At 30.6% G+C, this 23,443-nt stretch overlaps 3 protein-coding genes across 3 annotated transcripts; 2 read left to right on the top strand and 1 right to left on the bottom strand.

Annotated features, from left to right (window-relative positions):
* Positions 1 to 15,094: 15,094 nt before the first annotated feature.
* Positions 15,095 to 16,607, top strand: LOC145095252 (uncharacterized). The gene is made up of 4 exons (XM_079033165.1): positions 15,095 to 15,103; positions 15,417 to 15,870; positions 16,325 to 16,506; positions 16,596 to 16,607. The coding sequence occupies exons 1-4, from the start codon at positions 15,095 to 15,097 to the stop codon at positions 16,605 to 16,607; spliced, it is 657 nt and encodes a 218-aa protein (XP_078889291.1).
* A 522-nt stretch (positions 16,608 to 17,129) lies between these two features.
* LOC145095251 (uncharacterized) lies at positions 17,130 to 17,640 on the top strand. Its single transcript, XM_079033164.1, has 2 exons — positions 17,130 to 17,258; positions 17,308 to 17,640. The coding sequence occupies exons 1-2, from the start codon at positions 17,130 to 17,132 to the stop codon at positions 17,638 to 17,640; spliced, it is 462 nt and encodes a 153-aa protein (XP_078889290.1).
* A 1,216-nt stretch (positions 17,641 to 18,856) lies between these two features.
* Positions 18,857 to 20,273, bottom strand: LOC145094427 (kirola-like). Its single transcript, XM_079032632.1, has 3 exons — positions 20,025 to 20,273; positions 19,585 to 19,881; positions 18,857 to 18,999 (listed from the first exon to the last, which is right to left on the bottom strand). Exons 1-2 carry the CDS (start codon positions 20,209 to 20,211, stop codon positions 19,610 to 19,612), a joined length of 459 nt encoding a protein of 152 aa, XP_078888758.1. The 5' UTR covers positions 20,212 to 20,273; the 3' UTR covers positions 18,857 to 18,999; positions 19,585 to 19,609.
* Positions 20,274 to 23,443: the final 3,170 nt, after the last annotated feature.

Genomic DNA, 23,443 nt, shown 5'->3' with positions numbered 1-23,443 from the left:
AGGAGCATCTACCACTTCGCACTTCTCTCAATTTTCTCTCTCAATCAATTCATTTCACATCCTTCTACAGTTATAAGCATCATTCACTCTAATATCCTTCTTAATAACTTTTAAACACCAATTAATTGCAAATATATTATTATTATTAATGTTATTATCATTACTACCATTTATTATTATTATTGTTATTATTATAATTTTATTTTGATCATCATCATCATCTTTAATTATTCAGGTGTTAAACGTAGTCTTTTATGCTTCGGTTTTTTCTATATGTGCATGTTTACATGTGTACGTATTTATGTACACATATATTATTATTATTATTATTATTATTATTATTATTATTATTATTATTACAGGTTATGTATGTATGTATGCGTTTATGTGTATGTGTGTATGTGTATATGTATGTGCAGTGTGTCTATGTGTATGTGTATGTGTATGTAAGTTGTATATGTGTTTGTATATGTTTGTATGTGTGTATGCGTGCAATGGCGGAGCTAGATGAGGCGTTAGGGGTACTATAGTACCCCATATATATATATATATATATATATATATATATATATATATATATATATATATATATATATATATATATATATATATATAATATTGTTTGTAAACATGTTTCTTATTATTGTACCCCAAATTAATTAAAGAGATTATAATATGTTTTTAATGCCCGATATTGGAGAACTACATATATAATATATTGACAATGTTTGTACCCCGATATCAAAATTCCTGATTCTGCCACTATATGTGTGTGTATTTCATATATGTGTGGGTGGAAATAGTGATTCTAATGTTAAAACATGAAATGACTAATGGATCGAAAGGTGCATATCATTATACATAGATATATATTAGGTATAAGTTGGTGAAACTGTAGATGATCATGTATAGTTGACGTGCAAAAAATTGAAAAGAAAAAAACGATGTTTTATACCCGAAATGTTGGAAATAAGGAAAATTTGTAGCTAATCCATCGGAAAATAGGAACATATGGTCTCCTCGTCAGTACTCTGTCGATAATTACTGACGGAGTTTCCTTATTTTTGACATTTTGGGCACCCAACTTCGTTTTTTCGCTCATCTACTACACATGATTATCTACACTTTCACCAAGCTATACCTAATATCTATGTGTATGTAGCGGTGTACGCCTTTCAATCTTTACTCGTTTCATGCCTTAACATTACAATCAAATTCACACATATACATACATACACATTCATATACATAAACATACACATATACCTAATATCTACGTGTTTATAGCGGATTATGTATGTGTATGTGTGTATGGTTATATATATATATATATATATATATATATATATATGTATTTGTATATGTTTGTGTACCTGTGTATATATTTATGTGTCTCTATGTCCACATATAATTATAAAATTAATTATAATTATAATTATAATTTTATTAATAGTATTGTGATAGTACTCATAACTATAAAATTAGTGATGATCATGGGCAAAATTTTAAAATTTTGATTTAATCCGTCCATCCCAAAATTTGATCCAACTTTCTCCAAAATAGTGCTTAGGTTTAGGGTCAGTCAATTAATCCCGCTACCCCCAAAAATTAGGCTTAGGTTTCCCTACCATTCACTCTAAGGTCGGAGGGTGTGTGTAAGGAGTTTCCCTCACTTTTTGTCTGTCTTGTCATCTTTTTCTCCGTTTTTCCTTCCCTTACCAAAAGTCAAGGTGTGTGTGGGAAACTTTATTCATTCTTTTTTTTTAAATAAAAATAATTGAATTTAATGATCTATCTATCTATATATATATATATATATATATATATATATATATATATATATATATATATATATATATATATATATATATATTGAGTAATAAACATAAAAATTACTTAAAAATAAAAGCCACTTCATTAATTTAAAATTACATTAAATTAAGCAAGATTAAGAGTAAAATAAAATTAAAAAAAAAAAAACTTGAAAACAACAAATATTAAAAAAACACAACTTAAAAAACATAATTAATCTCCGAATTTTATAAAACCAAAATACGTCACTCAAAATCGTCGTCCTTGCGATCGACAACATCGTCATCGTCGTTCTCAACAACATCAATCACGTCCTCGTCATCTGAATCCTCGCTTTATACGAACATATTTGAATCCTCATCTAATTCGTTTAAAAATCATTGTGTCAATACTCTGACGGCGGTTTTAAAAATATGCAACAGTCTTCGCAATGACATAACCGGCAAATAATGCCTCGTCTTGAGCATTCGATTCAATAATGAAGATGATGACATTGTGTTTTAGTGTTTTGTTAAAGAGAATATGTAGAAATGGGTTAAAAATAATGTTGGATTGTGTTAGTATATAGAGTGGGTAAATAAATAAATAATATATATATATATATATATATATATATATAGGTAGGTAGGTAGGTTCAAATGTTTCTCACATCTATTGTGTACTAGAATACACCAATAAGAATTAATTAAACATTAAATGTATATTAAATGATATCCATATTTATAATTCCTTTTTATGGAAACTAATTTAATTCGTCATTAATGTCAATAATAATATTATTTCAGAATGAGTTCATATATAAAATAATAAGAGTGTATTCTAGGAGAACGAGAGTATATTCTACTAGAATACACTCTCGTTCTTCATATTCCATACAATTTTATTGTATTTTAAGTGAATGAGTTCTAAAATAATGTTATTGCTGACATAAAGAAAAAATTATAGATATGGATATCATTTAATATATATACAACTATGGAAACCATTTAATATCTATCATTATTTAATTAAATAATAATATAATTTTACTAAATTCCTATTGGTGCATTCTAGCACACAATAAATATAAAATATAGTTTAACCTAGCCATATATATATATATATATATATATATATATATATATATATATATATATATATAGAGAGAGAGAGAGAGAGAGATGTTCAAATGTTTTTGACAACTATTGTGTGACTGTGTGCACCAATAAGAATTCAGGAAATAATTAATTATTAAATAAATCATTTAAGGGTATTATAGTAATCTTGGCATATTTAAATATGTTAGATAATTAATATATTCTTTATTATTCCTTTAAATATGGGATGTAGTCAAAATCTGTTGGAAGAAAACCCTAGCCGATCACGTATACATCGATTTATCCTCCCTCTCGTTTTCCCAGCATTGGTCCCTGCTATTCGGCGGGGTTTCGGGGGTTTTGGGCTACTATAGAAGGGGAGATGTGCTAGAGGTTCGATCAGAGGGCAGGAGGGTTTCCGATGGGGCAAATAAATCAACGATGAAGTCGAATCTTCATAGGCCTTGATTGATGTGAACAGAAGAGAAAGAAAGCGAGGGGAGGAGGTATCGATCTCCGATGAGTGACTAGACCGAAGAACAAAGGGAGAAGCAGCGGGGTGGGGCTGTTGCTCCGATCGAAGCAGGTCAGGAGGTGGAAAGGATGTGGTGGTGGTTGCTGATTCTTCTTCTCCGGTGAAATCTAGGTATTTTTTTATTCATGTCTTCCGATTATGATTTTGGTTAATTATTTATATGTCAATTAGTTTATTTGTCAAGAGAGGAAAAATAAAAAAACATTACAAGATTGGATAAGTAAAATAACATGCTGTTAGAATATATAGATTTGAAGATTACATTTTGCTAGAGTAAATTGCATTTTTTTTTTAATGTTTACTTTCATTCTATCAAAATTTATACTTTGAAGATTACATTCTATTAGAATAAGTTACAATTTTTTAATGTTTGCTATATTCTATCAGAATTACAACCCAGATTGCCAATTTAAAATATTGTATGCATTCTGCCAAAATTTAAAATGGCATATATATATATATATATATATATATATATATATATATATATATATATATATATATTCTGTCAGAATAATGGTAGTGTAGTAATGGTAATTGCACTTTAGAGTTAATGATTCTTTTAGAATTTGTGTTTGCCTTTTTTGTAATAGATTTGCTATGATTTTTTTCCACAGAATGAACAGGTTCAGTAAAGTCATTCTTAAAGAATACGATATTTTTTTTAACCATTCTTAGTTTTTGTTGCATTTTTTATAGGAATTGATTGAAGAATGGTTTGAAGACATGATAGAAAATGCTTGAAGAATGAATCAGAGATTGATCACACTCACATTTTAAGAATCTTGTTATGTTTTAAAGAATTACACTTGTTATTCTTTCAGAATTTTGTTATTATTCAAGAATGTTCTTTGTATCACAATCATACAATGTAATTATTTGATATATTATTAGTGCAAGAAGACATGTATTCTTTATAAAATGTTAGTGTTGATAATATGTTCTATAATTCTTTAAGCATGTTAATATATATAAATATTGAATATAATCATATTCTGCAAGAATAAAATCAAAAATATATTTACTAGTTTATGGTTGATTTTTATTTCATTCTAACAGAATGAAATCGGATATTATTAAAAATTATATTTGAATTAAAATTAAAAAATTCGGATTTTTAAAAATAAGGGTATTAATTATTCCTTAAAATCTGGAAATTTCCTTTTTTAATATAGGTTAATTGACCAAAATACCATTGTGTTGAAATTTATGTGATTATATGGTACATGTTACCCTATTTTAATATCATAGACCCTCAGATCAAGATCATTGATTCTATTCCATCCGTTGGTCCAGATTTGTGCTTACGGGCACACAATAGATGTCAAGAACATTTGAACCTAGCCCTATATATATATATATATATATATATATATATATATATATATATATATATATATATATATATAGAGAGAGAGAGAGAGAGAGGAGGGTTCAATTGAGAAAAAAAAAAGTTGAGAATGGGGGAATCATTTTCAGTCACTCATTTATTTTTGCCGCAAAAGCCTCCGTCGTACCAGCAGAAATGGGAAAGGAATAGACATGTGTTTTCCAACAAAACATGTTTCCTTAAACTATGCTAATCATTACCTTAATATATACAAAAACATAGTTTTTTCATTTTTTTTAATTTTTAAGAAGCTATTTCTATAGAAAAATGATTTTTAAATTAAGACATCCCCAAAATCACGGCCAGAAAAGACCGGTTTGTTTATGCTTTGTAAAAATCAGAGTACTTCATTTTATAAAAGTGTTGCGGAATTTGTTCCCAGGAAAACATGGTAAATACGTTATTAAAACATTTTTGAAGAAACGTATTTATTTCATTTTAAAACGTTTGGGATGTCATCGTTAATACAGAAACATAAGCATAAACAGAACTTACAATTGTTTACACTAGTGATCTACATCTCTTTAAATCTCTCAGTGTAAAGTGACTTCATATCAACACCTGTGATATAAATAAACTGAGTGGGTCAGGTTGGGAAACCTGGTGAGTACATAGGGTTTTCAACCCACAATAATATAATTATTATGTTAAACAATCAAACAATCCACCCAATTACCCATCCCCATTATCTTCTTTACTCTTAAAGATTTAACCTAAGAGTCATCTATCTTGCATTCGTTTATTCCGAAGTCCCTTACTTCCAGGGTTATAGGACTGGCACTAATTCCATAGCTGCCAATGTTCGTTTGTAAAGCACTAATTCCATAGCTGCTATAGTCTACTCATCGGGTACTAAATCCATTGCTACCAGTGTTCATCTAATAGGTACTAAGTCCATAGCTACCAATTCCTAACAGGTACTAAATCCATAGCTACCAGCGTCCAACTAATAGGTACTAAGTCCATAGCTACCAATTCCTAACAGGTACTAAATCCATAGCTACCAACGTCTAATAGGTACTAAGTCCATAGCTACAGGTGTTTGTCCAATAGGCACTAAGTCTATAGCTGCCAACGTATACTCACATCATCTTCTATCTCTCATCATTCATCTACCCATCTCATACCCAACATATTTGTATATATAAAATACATATACAGTTTAAATCCTTGAAAGCATGTATTCAACGTTCATCCAGCATAGACAGCAAGTATTCAGATAATATGCACACATAGCACGTAGTTTATATAAAATACTTTATATCTATGTGTAAGATGAAAGGGACTATGCACTCACTTAAAAGGTGGTGACTCAGCACTCGGACCGCACTTCGATACTCTCAAAACAATTATCCCTTGACGACACCTAGTATCAATACCACTAGGGTTTAGTCTAACGATAATCGTGACAAATTAATAGTCTAGCTATTATTATTATTATATAAGCGTTAAATAACACTCAATATAACTCATAATAATAGCCCAAATACTCATTATTAGTTCCTAATAACGTTACTATATTAAAACATAAGCTATACTAAAGATAGGGTAGGTACAACTCACTTACAACGGGTTTTTCTCGAAAACCGGGCTTCGCTGGAGCAGCGTTCCCAAGTCAAAAGAATCTTTTTCTCGGGACTCCGGGAGCCTCGGGGCTTCCTTCGGGTGCTAGGGGGTTTTCCTAGACTTTAGGGGGCTTAAGGAGGCTTAGAGAGAGATTCTAGAGAGAGAAAGAGAAGTTGGAAGGTGTGAGAAATGAGGATGCCCCGGCACCCTTTTTATAGGCTGGAAAAGCCAAAAACTCTTCGATTTGGCCTCAAACTCATCGAGTTCCAGGCCAGGTGTCACCATCTGGTGGCTAGCCTTGGGGAGGAAGCAACGGCCAGGATTGTGCCACGTCACCCGATTTCGCACAGTAGCCTCCCGACTTAGAAAAATCATAACTCTCGCATATGAGCTCCGTTTTTGACGTTCTTTATATCCACGCGTAAGTAAAATCAAGATCTACAACTTTCGTTTAGACTCCGTCGGCTAATTCTCGACCGGTCTCAAATTTAACAGTAGGAGGCGTTTAGACTGTTAAATGACCGCGAAGAATTCGTAACTCCTTCATACGAACTCCGTTTTCGTCCATCTTTTTACCGTTGAGTTCCTATTAATGAGATCTTCAACTCACATTTAGGTCGCGTAAGCCAAAAACCGCACGAACTAAAATTCGAGTTTCGGGCTATACACTGCTAAGTCGAATCTTAGAAAAATCATAACTTCCTCATACGAAGTCAGATTTGGGCGTTCTTTTTATCGACGCTCTTAGTTTAACATATTCTACAACTTTCGTTTAGAATTCTAAGGCTAAATCTCGCTCTATCGTAAATTCACTATTTACGCTTCCCGATGCCGTGCCGGTTTTGCTGTAAAACTTCGACGGGCCATAACTTCTTCGTTATAACTCGGTTTTCGGCGTTATTTATATGTACGGAAACCTTGATACATATTCCACAACTTGGTTAAGTTTATTTATTCTAAATAATCTTTTGTCGAAAAGTCGTTTTCGACCCCTATTTCCTCTAAATTGACTAGCCCGGATTTGCGGGCGTCACATAAATATACCAAAATTCATGATTTTTTATTCTCTACAAATAGATATCCATATTGATATAGTTTTAAGATAAAATAAAAAATTTATTTTTTTTATATTTTCAGTTATCGTTATTCATAAGTGAATAAAAATGAATCAGGTTTTTACTACAGTACATCCGTTATTCAGTTATGAATAAAAACTATGATTAATTTTTTTTTTTACAATTTAAGTATCATTCATATATGAATATAGCATATAATAAACATAGTATATGCATATTTAAATATTAGACGATGCATTCACTTATGAATATTAGATAATATCTTCACTTGTGAATATTAGATGATATATTCACTTATGAATATTAGATAATATTTTTATATCTGAATATTACATAGTATTACATGGTATATCACATGTGAATATTACATAGTATATTCATTTGTGAATATTAGATGATATATTCACTTATGAATATTACACAGTATATTCACATATGAATATTACACAGTATATTCACATATGAATATTATAATGTATTTTCACAAATATATATAATTTTTATATGTTATTCACATATGAATAACATAGTGACTTGCATATTTGTTTTTTTGTTTTAATAATCATATACAGAGAAAACATATTCATATATAAATATAACGTGGTAATTTAGTTCATGCATTTCATCAAACAGTTGGAGTGCATACAATTTAACTTTTTTTAAAAATGTTAAAAACATGATATTTTGACTATTTAAATCTTACAAAAGAGTAGATTGATAGAGAATTATATGAAATTTTTCAAAAAAAAAACAATTTGATATTTTTCTAACCTCTATTTTCAAGTTTTATTTGATAATCGATGTTGAATGAATGATATGAAGTGGATTTTTGTTGATTATCGATGATGTTGATCTAATAACGCTGGGAGTATAATTAATCATAGATGTTGAAGATCTGATCGTATTCAAGCACAATTGAAGGTTGGTAACTATTGAATCGTGTTGATTATTGACGAAGATCGATGATTGATTAGCACTGGATGATGTTGATGATGGTTTAATTGAAGAAATCTGGATGATTGTTGAAAGTTGGAGAAGAAATTTGGATGATGAACGATGAATGGGTTTGAACTACAGATACATATTTGAGATTGAAGGTTGTTCTCATATTTACAAGTTTGCCACCGTGTTTTTTTATGCTTGAATAAAATGAGTGGCTGAGAATGATTCCCTCATTCTCAACCTTTTTTATTTTCTCAATTGAACCCACCTCTCTCTCTCTCTCTCTCTCTATATATATATATATATATATATATATATATATATATATATATATAGGGTTGAGTTCATGTGAGACAATGATATTTTGTGAGACGTGGGGACAAAATCTGAACCACTAATCTATAATAATTTATGGGCAGAATTAACTCAAATTAAACAAAATAGAGGCGGTGGCAATTTTTGCAATTTGATCAAACTTCAGGATTAGAGGAAGGACACAGAGGGGTAGTTTTGACAATATACCTTTTATCCGTCAAAATAATCCACCGTCATTCAATATCTCTTCACGTTACATCTTGCTTCCTCCAAAAAACCCTCTTCACAGAAGAACTCAAATTTAATCTCGATTCAAATTTGTGCATTCAAAACCCTAAAAACTGATTCATAAATCTTTCATCTCTTTCTAAATTCAACAATTTGTTTTTGATTTTAATATGGTTTGCACTTCACGATGATAAACACATTGAAACAATCAGGGAAATGCCTCATTCTACAGAAGCATATTATGATTATACACTACTTCACTTCGCAAAACAGGTATTAATTCAAACCTTTAGAGTTCAGATTATGTAATTAACCTGCTGAATAATTCTTGTTCTACATATTCTAATTTGGAAAACCCTAGTCGGTCAAATCAAAACCCTAGATCGTATCCACATTTTTAGCCATTCTCCAAATCAACTCAATGTTTCTCAAAAAGAGTTAATTTCGCTAAGTTTGTGTCTTCTCCTTCACTGTTTTAATCGATTTTGAGGATTAAATCATATATATGTTATTTTTATTCACCGATCAAATGAGTTATGTTTTTTATGTGGGAATCTATCTTTCGTTTGATTATTTCATGTTAAAATAGAATACATAGGCTTCAATCATCGAAAATGGCTACATCAACACGTGATTCAAAATCGACACCATAAGATCATCTTGAGGACATTATTACCAAACCATGTCAAGATATTACAGGTATTTCAGCTATAACTTCATATCAAATTTATGTTTTTGTTAAACCCTAATTGTTTTGTGTTTTGGGGACTTGAACTTTCTTGCTTTTCTAAAACCAAATCTGTTATTTTGTTTGATTAATTACATGATTTAGCAAAACATTTAGTAAAATAGTTTTTGATAACTTGATATTCTAGGTATTCTTATTTTATAAGTCAAATGTTAATTTCTAATTTAGTTTCAGATGTTACTTTGTTGGAATAATTATATGATATTGTAAAAAAGAATTTAGTAAATTATTCACCAAATCTGTAGAGATATTCTTGGAATTTGAATTATAATTTGATTCAATATCTTAGTTTGTTTGGTTTATCTTATTAGTTTCATACTTCTAGTGTCAGTTAGGCGTTTGGTAAATTTAGTGATCGCCCGCTAGGTGTTCGACATAATGCACTCTGTATTGATTTCATATATTTATGCAATAAAATTGTTATTGAAAATGATAGAATGTTATGCAAACATAACTTGCTTCCTAAATTGATTTTATATGTTATTTTGTTTGAGCAATTGGATTATCTAGTAAATATTTAATGAAATGTTGTTTGATAATTTGATATTATAAGTATTCTAGTTTGATAAGTAATATGGTACTTCTTATTTGACTCAGATGTTACTTTGTTTGATAAGTTAGATGATCCAGTAAAAATATTAGTAAAATAGTCTTTGGTAACTTAATATTCTAGGCATTATGATTTGTAAAGTTAGGTGTTACTTCATAAATTTGATTTAAGATGTTATTTTATCGATTAACCAGATGTTACTGCTTACTCTGATAAGTCAAAACTAAAATACATTTTGAGAATTTGTTATTCTATCATGACATAATTGAATTCATCTATTTATGTTTTAGTTTGATAATATTAGATTCAGATTTAGATTCTACATAATGTAGATTCTAAATCATCTCTTGTAATAGGCTTTAGGAAGTTAAACAATTTATTCTAATTTAGGAATTACTTTTCTGAAATTTATATTGTAGCTATGGTTAGTGTTTAATGCAGATTCACTATAGCTTGGGCTAGAAATGAACTTCTTTATTGTAGTTTCGGTTAATTACTTTTGAAATTATTTACTGTAGCTAGGATTAGTGTTTGATACACATTGAAAGCTAATGAAATTTATTTTGATGTGTTCTTAATGCGATTTTGATGTGTTCTTAATGCGACAGATGGAAATTTATTCTAGAAAAGCAAGTGGAAATGTGAAATAATGACTTGGGTAAAGAAGGTTTTCTGCAGAATACGAAGCATACAAAATAGTTATGCTTTGACCAATCAGATTCCAATTCCATAAGAAAGTAACTGACGAAGCAAAGGAATAGGGAATGGTTGATAAGGATGGTAATTAAAAATGATGAAGGAATGGATCGATGCAAGAAACATACTGGAAGGACGTCAATAATTTTTTTAGAATATTTGATAGTCTTTGATTATGAATGACATGGTAGTGTTTTGTTCGTTTAAATATTGGTTATCTTTTTTTAGTTTTGAACAATAGATATGGTTGTTTCAATGGCCAGTGAATGTTTCACAAAATAATAGTCCTGGTTAAAAAATAGTTATGCTTTGACCAATCTGAAATATCATACTTTTTATGATCAAATGTTCATTTTTTGTTATAGTTCATGTACAATATTCTAATAGAGTAATGTTATAGGTTTTCTGTACATTTATAATATTCTATTAGAATACTGTTAAATGTTGATTTTACATTACAATAATATTTTAGAATTTATAGATATATGTAATGTTAATAAAACTTACTTCCTGTGTATATGAGGAATATTCTAATAGAATAATTTTATAGGTTGTATTTTCATGTATAATAATTTTATTTGAATAATGTTCTATGTTTTAGAATATTAGAATATTAGAATATTACATATATTGTATTTTTATGAACATTGAAATATTAGAATATTTTACTAGAGAAAAGTGGTCTCATAGTTTTACTGTCTCAAAAAAATTGACATTTCGAACATTCTATTAGAATAGTGTTAAATTTTGTTGGTTTTTATAGATTTATATGTAATGACCTTTTTACAAAAAAAAAAAGAATGATATTATAATTTATAGATATATGTAATGTTAATAAGACTTAATTATTATGTATATGTAGAATATTCTGATAGAATAATTTTATAGGTTGTATGTTCATGTATAATAATTCTTTTGGAGTTTGGAAAATGTGATCAAGCAAAACATCTTAACTTGGAGCAAAAAGGGAAGAAATGGAATGACGATTGTTCAATTGATAAAATATTTAGAAGTGTTTAATGGTTAATAAATATAGATTATCCTTTTTTTTTGAATTGAAACTATGTTTTCTATATTTTGAACAACATGAACAGTTGAATCTTTGCTAAACAGTAGTTATGGTCTGAAGGTTTAAAGATTGGTGAATGTTTAATAAAATTATATTATGGTTCAAGAACGGTTATGCTATAAATAATAATACATGAAATTTGTAGTTAATGTCGTATAATGTTGGTAATATCTTTCACATACTAGATAAGCTTAAAATTAAAGTCTGTATGTACAATATTATAGTAAAATAATATTATATGTTTGTCATTATAAAAAGGAGATGTATGTTATTCTAATAGAATAATGTTATGTGTTATTTGCTATCAAAAATTATAGGCTAACTGCAAACATGTATAAAATTAGAATATTCTAAAAGAATAAAATATGTTGTATGTACATATATAATATTTTTACAAAATAATGTTATAGTTTGATCGGTAACAATGCACCAAAAACCATAAAAAAATATTACATGTTTGTGACATATAAAATCTATTACATATTTATTAATCTTGACTCTTGTAGTTGAAAACTTATAGCTTGAAATATTCAAGTTCCTTTCAAGTTGAGCTTCATCAGTTACAACTATCTGCAACCATAAATGAAATAATTGTTAGAATCAAGTATGGATACAATCAAAGATCTGAAAATGAAGTCTATGAGTGATTATATATCATAATAATGTATTATGTAATGTAATTGATCATACAAGACACAATGTAAACACTGAAAAAAAAAATACTCTGAATTTAATAATCTTTCTTAGTACATCCCCTTACTGCACATTAATAAGAATAATAAACATTGCTAAAAGAGACATCCAACCTTTTGTGTTTGATGGGAAAAAAAATTAAAAAAAACTACATTAATGATCGTATTCTAAAAACATCTGATGTATATCATGCACCTAAATTTACATATGGTAAATTTAAGAGCATATAGTCTTTTCTTTAGCACAATCCTTTTCTACAACTTAAGAAGAGCATATTCAAACCAAACTATGCTAAAAGGACATCTCCAGTATTTTTATGTTTGACAAAAAAAACATGTTTTAACGTAACAATGGTAAATATAATAAAAGTAGTTAACATTACATTGTTTTATACCAATTGTGACTCATATTTAAAGAATTATACTCCAATTCTTAAAGAAGACATTAGTCGTGGGAAAGAGGAATGATACATCAAATTCTTTGTTCATTCAGGATTTTCATCAAACACATAGAATGCATGTATAGATTAAGAGAATTTGCTAGAGAATAGTAATTGTTTTGTACATACATTATTAGATTGAAAATTTAAGATCTAGGAGTAAAAATCAAAGCTTGAAGGGGCTGAAAATCGATCTCGATCTGATGACGATGATGATGAATAGTTGAAAGAGCTTACCAGGAAGCAAAATCGAAGCTTGAAAATATTGAAAGCGATATGAATCTTATGATCAATTGCTAACATCAGTTTATGTAACTTGATGAAAGCGTATTTTGGTGAAAAATCAATTTCAATCTAGCTCTGAAGTTGAAAATCATCAAATAAAGGGGATAAGATCCGATTCCGAAGAAACCTTCAATTGCTGAAAACGATCTCAATCGATGATATCAATTGATGATCAGTCACTCGTGAAAGCTTGAAATCGATGTGAACTACTGATTAATTGTTGAAATCTCTTTCAATAAGCCTGTAAAATCACAAATCGTCGCAGCGTGAGTGACAATTAACGTACAAAACTCAAGTTTTTTGCTTCTCATTCAATCAACATATTGTTGCGATTGAGAAAACCATATGAGGAAGTCAACGGATGAAAGAGTGAATCTGATTTTGTTACATTGATTAAGGAAAGATCATGTAAATCAGGGGATTTCATTATATGATTAAAAGCTGACTAATCTACCATTGAGTGTTTAATTAAGCGCTTTAATCAGGGTTTTTTTAACCACAAGATCAAATTTGATCAATGACTAAGATTTTTTCCCTATGTCTCACAAAATATAGGTGGTCTCAAATGAACCTATATATATATATATATATCTGTTTGTGACTTACTAAATGTCGTTATTTTGCTTTTCCATTCAATATTAGGCAAATTGCTAACTTTATTAGGGTTAGAGTCCGAATGGTTAAAATCCTTGATGTCTATTAAGTTACTTAAAACTTGGAAGGATCGTAGATTTCTAATATGTTTTAGATGATTTCATACAGGGGTTTAAGAGCTATACAAAGTTATACTTGCTTATATATTTTCTCATGTAAGTTGACATCCATTTTTATGATTATTTTATGTAAATTAAATACGTGTAATATCTTGTAGAAAGTAGGATAATTTATTTGTATTTGTATGAAATGTATCGGAGACTTGGTCTTATTTTCCTAATCTTGCAAAAAAACCAAAAACCAAGTTAATAATCTTCTTTTCTTTATATATAGATGCACTAGCATAAAAGTCAAATTATATTTAAAAAAAAAAAAAAAAAAAAAAAAAAAAAAAAAAAACCTACCACCCCGGCACCCCATCATTCAGGGGCGGTTCTTACTAGGTGCCCGGTGTGGCACCGGCAACACCTAGTTCCCCCGTACGCAGTGGTAAATTTTTCGATTTTTTTTTACTTACCGTGCCACTACGTAAAACAAATTGACAACTACATAATTTTTTTTGTCACTCTATTGGATCAAGGAATGCCAAAAATATATTTACAACCTAAAGTTATAATTAGTTATTTAGTTTATAACTTAAACTCTTAATTAGTAGCCCAAAAACATTATTAATTGCAGCCCTAAAAAACAAATAAGCCTAAAAAAAGTCCAATGACATTTGTAAGATAGTCCAATTGGGAGTTTGGACTTGGTCCACTTGGACATTTCATTAATCGGATGAAAGAAAAAATGAAGGAACATATGCCAAAAAAAAAATTGTCGACATCAGAGGGAAAATACGAAGCTTCTGTGAAGGCTGAAGGCTTCGATCGACATCGACAGAAAAGAAAAAAAAAATCGAATCGCTGGCCTGGCTCGTTGCAATCTTTCTTCCATTCCTTGAGCAAAAATCAAATCTCATTAACCCATTGTTCGATTTGACTCCAAGACTCCAAGTATTCTCCAAACCCTAGCCTAAGAATGAAGCAAGTAAGTTGAAACTTTTAAGTTGAAACTTTTACTAATTTGCTTAGTTTGAAATCGAAATTGCTATGTTTTTATCTTGAATTGTTGAAATTGTTATGTTTCTATGGATTATATTGACTTATTGCTTGATTTAGTGAAATAAAATTGCTATAATGCTATGTCTCAAGTCTCAATCTTATTGGAATTGTTGAAATTTTTATGTTTCTATTGATGTTATTCACTTATTGATGTTATTGACCAATTTGGTATGCTTTTATTGAAGATATTGGATGATTTGGTGAAATTAGTAGTTATTTAGCTTAATGTTGAATTGTAGGTTACCCTTGGTGGTTTTCTTGGAAAAAGACCAAGACCTAATCCTAATGAAAGTGGTGAAGGATCTTCCCAAACACCAATCACCAATCAATCAATTCCTTCTGTTTCTAATGCAATTCCACAAACACCATGCTCTAATGAATGGAATGAAACTGTTGATTTGAAAGATCTTCCAAAGGACCTGGCGGATAGGCCAAATATTACAAGTTATAAATCAAATGTAAGAGATGATGTAAGAAGAGCTTATTTGCTTCAAGGGCCTTGTCAAATAATGCCACATAAGTTTCCAAAAAAGAAAATAGGTGATAGATTAAGAAGCTTCGTTCCTTCATGGTTTAAAAATTTTGATTGGTTGGAATATAGTGTGAAAAAGAATAGAGCATATTGTTTATATTGTTATGTGTGTGGAGACCTCATGGGACAAAAAGGAGGGAGAGATGCATTTGTCTCCCAAGGTTTTGATACTTGGAATTAAAAAAAAAATGCATTTTGGACTCATGAGGGTAGTATTGATAGTTTTCACAACAAAGCAAGAGAAAAATGTGATTTTCTATTGAGAGAAAAACCAGCTATTGATGTACTCTTGAGGAGGCAAACTGAAACGGAGGACCATAATATAAAGCTAGTTACGTGTTTCTATTATTGTTGTTAGACTTTTATTGAAAACCGGTTTACCGTTTCGTGGTCATGACGAGTCGGTTAACTCGGAAAATAGAGGGCTTTACATTGAAGTGCTAAAAGCCATATGAGAGACTAGTGAAGATATTTTCAACAATACTTTAGAAAATGCTCCTAAAAACAATCAACTTATTTGCCCAAAAATTCAAAAGGAACTTGTGCAATGTTTTGCACAAGAAGTACTTTTGAGTATTCGCCAAGAGATTGGGTAAGATGTATTTGCTTTATTAGTTAATGAATCTAGTGATATCTCAAAAAAGGAGCAAATGGCTATTGTTTTGCGATATGTCGATAATCTTGGCTTTGTGAAGGAAAGATTTATTGGACTTGTTCACGTGAAGGACACATCCGCGTTGACACTAAAAAATGTCATAAATGAAGTCCTTACAAGTAATAAGTTGAGTTTTAGTCAGGTAATTTATTATTTACTTTTTTTTATTTCAATTTAATTTAATTAGATTTATGTGTTATATCATATATATATTTTTTGATTTTTTAATAGATAAGAGGATAAGGTTACGATGAGGCTAGCAATATGCGAGGGGAATTCAATGGTTTGAAAGCTTTGATATTACAAGAGAATGACACAGCCTTTTATGTATACTGCTTTGCACACCAACTTCAATTAGTGGTTGTGGCTGTAGCAAAAAAGCATGATGGTGTTAGTGATTTTTTAAGCAAATTTCGTTGATGGTTAATGTTGTTTGTGCCTCGTGTAAAAGAAAAGACTTACTACGGGAACAAGCAAGGGAAAGGGTGCAAAAAGGATTGTGCAGTGGTGAACTTGAAACGGGGAAAGGGTTAAATCAAGAGACTACACTAGTTCGAGCGGGAGATACAAGATGGGGTTCACATTAATTGCAACACACTCACAAGTTTGATGAAGTTGTTTTCGGATGTTCTTGTAGTGTTAGATTTTGTGAAAGAAGAAGGAGGGTCATTAGCAAACCGTCAACAAGTGTCCGGAATCTTATCATATTTTAAATCATATGAGTTCATGTTTTACTTATATATGATGTATGAGATTTTACACCTCATGGGTACATTGTCAAAACAACTTCAAAGAAAAGATCTAGACATTTTAGAAGCAGCTTCGATGGTTAGAGGGACAATGGAAGCATTGAAAGCTTTAAGAAACACAAGGTTTGCTAGCATTTTACCAAAGGTATCCTCTTTTTGTTTAACACACAATATTGATATTTTGGATATGGAAGATTTGTATGTTGGTGCGAGAAACCGTAAGACCACAAAGACTAATAGATTTCATTTTGAGGTTGAAATCTTCAAATATGCAACTTATAGAATATCAGGATCGATTTAGTGAAACAACCACCCAACTACTAGAATACATGGGTGGTTTGAGCCCTTGTGATTCATTTGCACAATTTGACAAATCAAAGTTGTTGAAGTTGGGTGAGTTGTACAAGTATGACTTTGATGATTCAGATATGATAGACCTTGAAGGACAACTTGACATATTTTATCACTCTTGCATCAAAGATGAGCGTTTCACTAGTTTGAAAGGAATTTCCGAACTTTCTCGTTAATTTGATGGTTATTACGGGGAAACATCGGTCTTATCCTTTGGTTTATAAGCTTTTAAAGTTGACTTTGATATTACCCGTAGCAACCGCAAGTGTAGAAAGATGCTTTTCGAAGATGAAACTCTTGAAGACCGACTTGCGCAACAAAATTGGTGATGACTTTTTGAACGACGCGTTGCTTTGCTATATTGAGACCGAAGTACTTATGAAAGTTGAGAATGAAAAAGTAATGGAACGGTTCCAAAAGATGTCGGCACGAAGAGGATAAATTTAAATTGTAATAGATAGTTGTTATGTTTTTAACTTTTTATGTAATTGATGGTTTTTTTAGTAGACGTAATGAATTAATTTTTGGTTTTATATTATGTTTCACCTGGGAAAAAAAGAATTCGGCAACACCTGCTATCAATTCTTGCGTCCGCCCCTGCCATCATTCATAAGATCAATAAAAAATTTCAATCAAATCTTCAACTAAATATATTTTATCCCACGAAATGTCAATTATATTATTTTCAATAGGCTCTAATGGACAGAGCTAGGTTGGAATTTTTATTAGAGACATTTCCGCATTTGTTGATGATTTTCTTTTTAGAAATCTATCCACATTTCCTTTAAATAATCAAACAAAAAACTTGTAAATAGCATATTTAAAACATAATTTATTGGAAACCTAGTTCAAAATTTTTAAAACAGAATGTAAATAACATATATCAAAGAAAAAAAAAACTTGTTATTATATCAAATACTAGAACTAATAAAATTCACCACCAATTCGTTTTTTAGACTAAATACCAGCAGCGTTTATCTTCCCCTCGTCTGATTGGTTCACATGCTGGACAATTTCCTGTCTTTCACTGTTGGCTTGATTGCTAAACGTCTCATTTGGGTCTGAACCGGTTAAGACTTCATCAGTGTTATGAAGTTTCTCAGCAGTATTTAATAAATCTTCATTTCAATGTTTAATGGGAATCCATGATTTCGATCTTTAAATCTCTCTTCTGTTGTCGATCAATTATTGATTTAAGAGCACCACCAAACAGCACGTCAGCACCAGATCCAATCCCAATCAAGAACGAAAACAACATCAAGAATATTAAATTAAAAAGCAACTTCAAAATCTTACACCATTCCACGATTTCACACATTTCAAGAACCATTCCAAAGTTTTAAACTTTTAGAAAAACATAAACTGCAAAAGTGACTATCAAAGGTGAGTCGTTTTACTTTCAAAAATCAAGCAAAAGATAATTCAATTCCAACAAAAGTAATTGAAGTAAACCATATAACACCATGCTAATTTACAAAAAAAAAATACATATCTTCACAAACTGTCAATATTTATTCCGAACATATCTTTAGCATGTAAGATAATAAGGATAAAATAGCCTTAGAAATTCTGAGAATTGTGATTTCACTATCAAATCAAAGTATTGGGTGGTACTCCCTAATCTTTGATTGGATAAGACTCAGAAGAGAAAAGAACAGAGAATGAGTATATGAATTGTCGTAAGTACCAGAAAAAACTGACCAAAATCGGTTAAATACCTTCTTTGTCTGAAAATTGTCAAAACTATCATAAAACAGTTTGGCAACAGTCAACAAACTGTCATAAATCCGGGTTTTCTATAAGAATTAATACCAAGTCAAAAACGGGTCAAATATTCTAAATCTTTTATTGGATTTCTGATGCATTTTCAATACAGCTCGATCCCAGCCAGGGGCTCTGCCCCTTGGACCCCGCTTCCAGGGGCGTTGCCCCTGGACCCCCGTTCGTTCAGGGGCTTCGCCCCTAAATGACAGTCTACTTTTAATCTTAAATAAACTTAAACAAGTGTGCACTCCACACCTTCCTTACTTGTTTAATATTTATCAAGATCACTTTTGGTCAACAAAAGTAATCCCATTACACTTAAATCAAATTAGTGAAACAAATCACCAACATAGCATTTATTTATTGAACATATCGGCGACATCATGATTGCTTGAGAAAATGAGCATCCATATTTCCAGCAATTCCACAAAGCAAGTCCAGATATTGTGTTGGATCAGGTATACTTGCATTCACCTTCTCAAACTCCAAAGTCCATATAACGAATTTCTTATCGCCCACATCTTCAGTCTTAAGGGTGATGATAAATGGATTATACACCTCTAAGATATTTCCTTCAATCACTCTGAACACAATTTTGTGTAACTCATCATCAACTTCTTCAATGATTTCTTTCGCAGTTTCCAGTTTTCCATCTACAGAAAAAACCATAATTAGTTTAATTGTACATACATTCATATATTTGTGTATCTCTGTGTGCGTGTATTGGTGGTATATATATATGGATCGAACATGAGACAAGTTTTTATGTTGAATTAACACGGATGAGTTAGTTTACCATGGTAGTAGTGCCACTGAATGACAGATCCAGGAGAACCCCGTTGACCAGAAACTAAATGGCAAGCTTCAACCTTTTCAGGGTCAACGACTGCAGATTCGTGTGGTGTGTGCTTGTAGAGTTCATAGATGAGGTGACAATCGCATTTGATTTCAACTTCACGTGTTATCTTTCCTGTTGTAACCATCTCTTTTTCTTGCGAGCACTAGATAGGTGGTTGTATGGTATATGGTACTAGCTATTTGAACACCTGATGTGGCACTAATTATATATGGATATTGCGTGTGTTTTGGGTATCTTTATTGTTATTTCTCTTGTACCAATGCTTGCGTGCTTGTACATCTTACAGCTTTACTTGTCATGTGAATTTTGACGAACATTAAATAATATGTTATGGTGCACTTCAAGTATGAGACCAATACCGACAGATGGCTATACCGTTAATGACAAGGGATTTTGTGTGCGGAAATTTTTCGATATCAAAACTGAAAAATACGGCCTTCGATAACGCATCAAAGACTGCATGAACGCCAATCACCAGTACAAAACTAATATTTTGGTCAACAAACACACGAATCAATAAAAAATGAAGCACATAGGCTAAAATTGTTGAGTTTTCTCTAAGAGTATAAGATGTGGACAACTAGTCATAACATCATTTTGGTGTCACCCCACATGCGATATCACCAATGGTGTTATAACACCAAGTGGGGAAATAGTTACCATGTTGCATCTTGTTATAACACAAACTTTTTCCATTTTATAATTTATTTTTTATTTTTTTTCAATTTTTTTTTTAATTTAGAGAAATATTTTTTAAATATAACATAATAAATAAATCATAATGTTTAAAAATTATAAATAACATACAATAAAAACAATTTAAAAAGAATAAAATTAACATAGAAATTAAATTACACATAACATCCAAATTCCAAACAAAAAAATACAATGTTATTCGTTAAAAAAAACATTTTTTTTTAAAAATTAAACGTTATTCGTTATCGTTATTGTTACCATATAAGATATAATCTGTCAAGTCCTCTCGAAGTTGTCTGTGTTTATTTGCATCCTGAATGTCAACAACTCGATGCAAATACTCTGCTGTTTCTGATTGAAACTGAACGTGTCTGGGCTCCGTTGGGATATAGTGTGCAATATTTCGCCATTTGTCTTCTACTACCATGTTATGCATTATGATACATGCATACATGATATATCGTAGAGTTTCTAAATCCACTGGTCGTGCTGCATGTTCAACTATATGTCACTTCACCTTCAGCACTCCAAAAGCACGTTCCACATCCTTACGTGCTCCTTCTTGTCTTCTCTTAAAAAATTTGTCTCGTTCTTCAATTGGGTGACGGAATGCCTTCACGAATGTAGAATATTGAGGATATATTCCATCTATAAGGTAATATCTATATTTGTATTCGTTTCCATTCACTGTGAAAGGAGCATTCGGGGCCTTTCCATTCAAAAAATCGTCGAATATTGGCGACTGATCAAGAACGTTGACGTCGTTTTTGGAACCCGCAACCCCAAAAAATGCATGTCAAATCCATAAATCATGAGAAGCAACAGCATCTAAAACCAACGAAGGTGATCCGTGATGACCATTTGCGTATTGCCCTTTCCATGCTACCGGACAATTTTTCCATTTCCAGTGTGTGCAATCAATTGCTTCCGATCATTCCGGGAAACCCATGGCGTTCTTCATGCGTCGCATACAATTCTTGCAAATCATGCAGCGAAGGTTTCCGCAAATACACGTCTCCAAATGTTTCAACAACACCCTTTGACAATGTATACAAACTCTCCCTGCGGTTCTTTCGGACATTCTCATATAGTCGTCCATGGTGTTGGGTGACTCCCCCATAGTCATCAAACGAATGGCCGCAACACATTTCTGCAACGTTGTAAACCCTGGTCTACCTTTAGCATCATATCTCAATTGGAAAATTCATACCTAAACATATATTAACTACAGTTTAAAAATGCATTGTATATGTTGTAAAATTAAAGAAACATGTACTGGATTTATATATATATATATATATATATATATATATATATATATATATATATATATATATATATATATATATTTTATAAAAGTATAGTAAAGAAGCGATACCGGCTTTCCAAGGCATTGACGATCCGTAGGAACACATTCCTACTCAAACAAAATCTTCTTTTGAAATCCTTCGACTTGTAAACACAATTATTTGCAAAGTAATCGCAATATAGATGCTCGTGTCCTTCCTCACGATTTCTGTTTAACATCGCACGTCTTGTTAGTATAGGGGATGAATTTGGTTGTAGCAGCTCGTTAGTATAATACTAATACATCATCCTGAAGAATATATATTGTCATCGGAATCATCGGACGAGTCGAAAGGATCCATAATTTTTTTTGAAGATAATTGAGATTATAGAGAAATTATGTATTTAAAAAATTGTTTAGATATAATAGGTATTTATAGAGGAAAAGAATAATTAATTTTAAAGTTTTTTTATTAAATTAACCATATTCAAACGGTTTAAAATGGTAACGGTCGATTTTTTGCTCGTTTCATTAGGTGGAGACGGCATTGAGAAATGCCACGACGAGGATAAACGAGATGGGGGGCGGTGTTGATCTCGTTGTCACGCCATTTTTACCCTCCATGTCGACAATAACGAGAAGCAACACACCCACACCGTATGCTCTAAAATCGTGGTAAAAGGCATTAAAAACGCATTTATTGGTGTGTTAGTTCATAACTACATCATTAAAGTATTGTTTGATTTTCTAAAAAAAACAATTCAAACCACTTTTTGCTTCGCGACGCACGCGCAACAGTTTCCCTCTCGCAACAGTTTGTTTTTTTGGAAGGCTTCAGACTACAAAACCTCTGCGCGTGTGCTGCGCGGCGCAACACTTGACTTGCCTCTTCAAACCTCTTCAGCTTTCATTTTCTCCAAGTGTTTTTTGTAGAATTTTGGTATAACTTATTTTTTTTAAACTTTTTTTAAAAGCTTTGATTTTTTTAAACTTTTATTTACAAATTTGATACAATTTATTTTATAGTTTCCACAAATTTTTAAACTTGATTTTAAGAAGAAAAAAAAACTTTGATTTTTTTAATTTTTTTACCGTTTCTGTTAATAATATTTTCAGTTTCGGTTGCATCTTTTTTAACGTGTGTAATTTTTTACAAATTTTGTAGACATCGTTTGCAATACTTTCATACATTTTTTTATCATTTTCTTTTTTTATATTTTTAAAATTTTTTTTTTTTGTAGAATTAAATTGTTAGCTTCTTTTATATTTTTTAAAGTCTTTTTTAAAAAGTTTTATATTTTTGTTTTTTACATGTTCATTTTAGTATTATTTCAATGTTTTAAGACTATAATTATTAAAATTTCGGTGTTGA

The sequence above is a fragment of the Lactuca serriola genome, chromosome 3 (assembly GCF_051521515.1).
Source record: "Lactuca serriola cultivar US96UC23 chromosome 3, Lser_US96UC23_V15, whole genome shotgun sequence".
NCBI classification, from domain to species: domain Eukaryota; kingdom Viridiplantae; phylum Streptophyta; class Magnoliopsida; order Asterales; family Asteraceae; genus Lactuca; species Lactuca serriola.
Note: the sequence above shows the minus strand (reverse complement) of the source record. Positions and strands in the feature narration are given on the sequence as shown.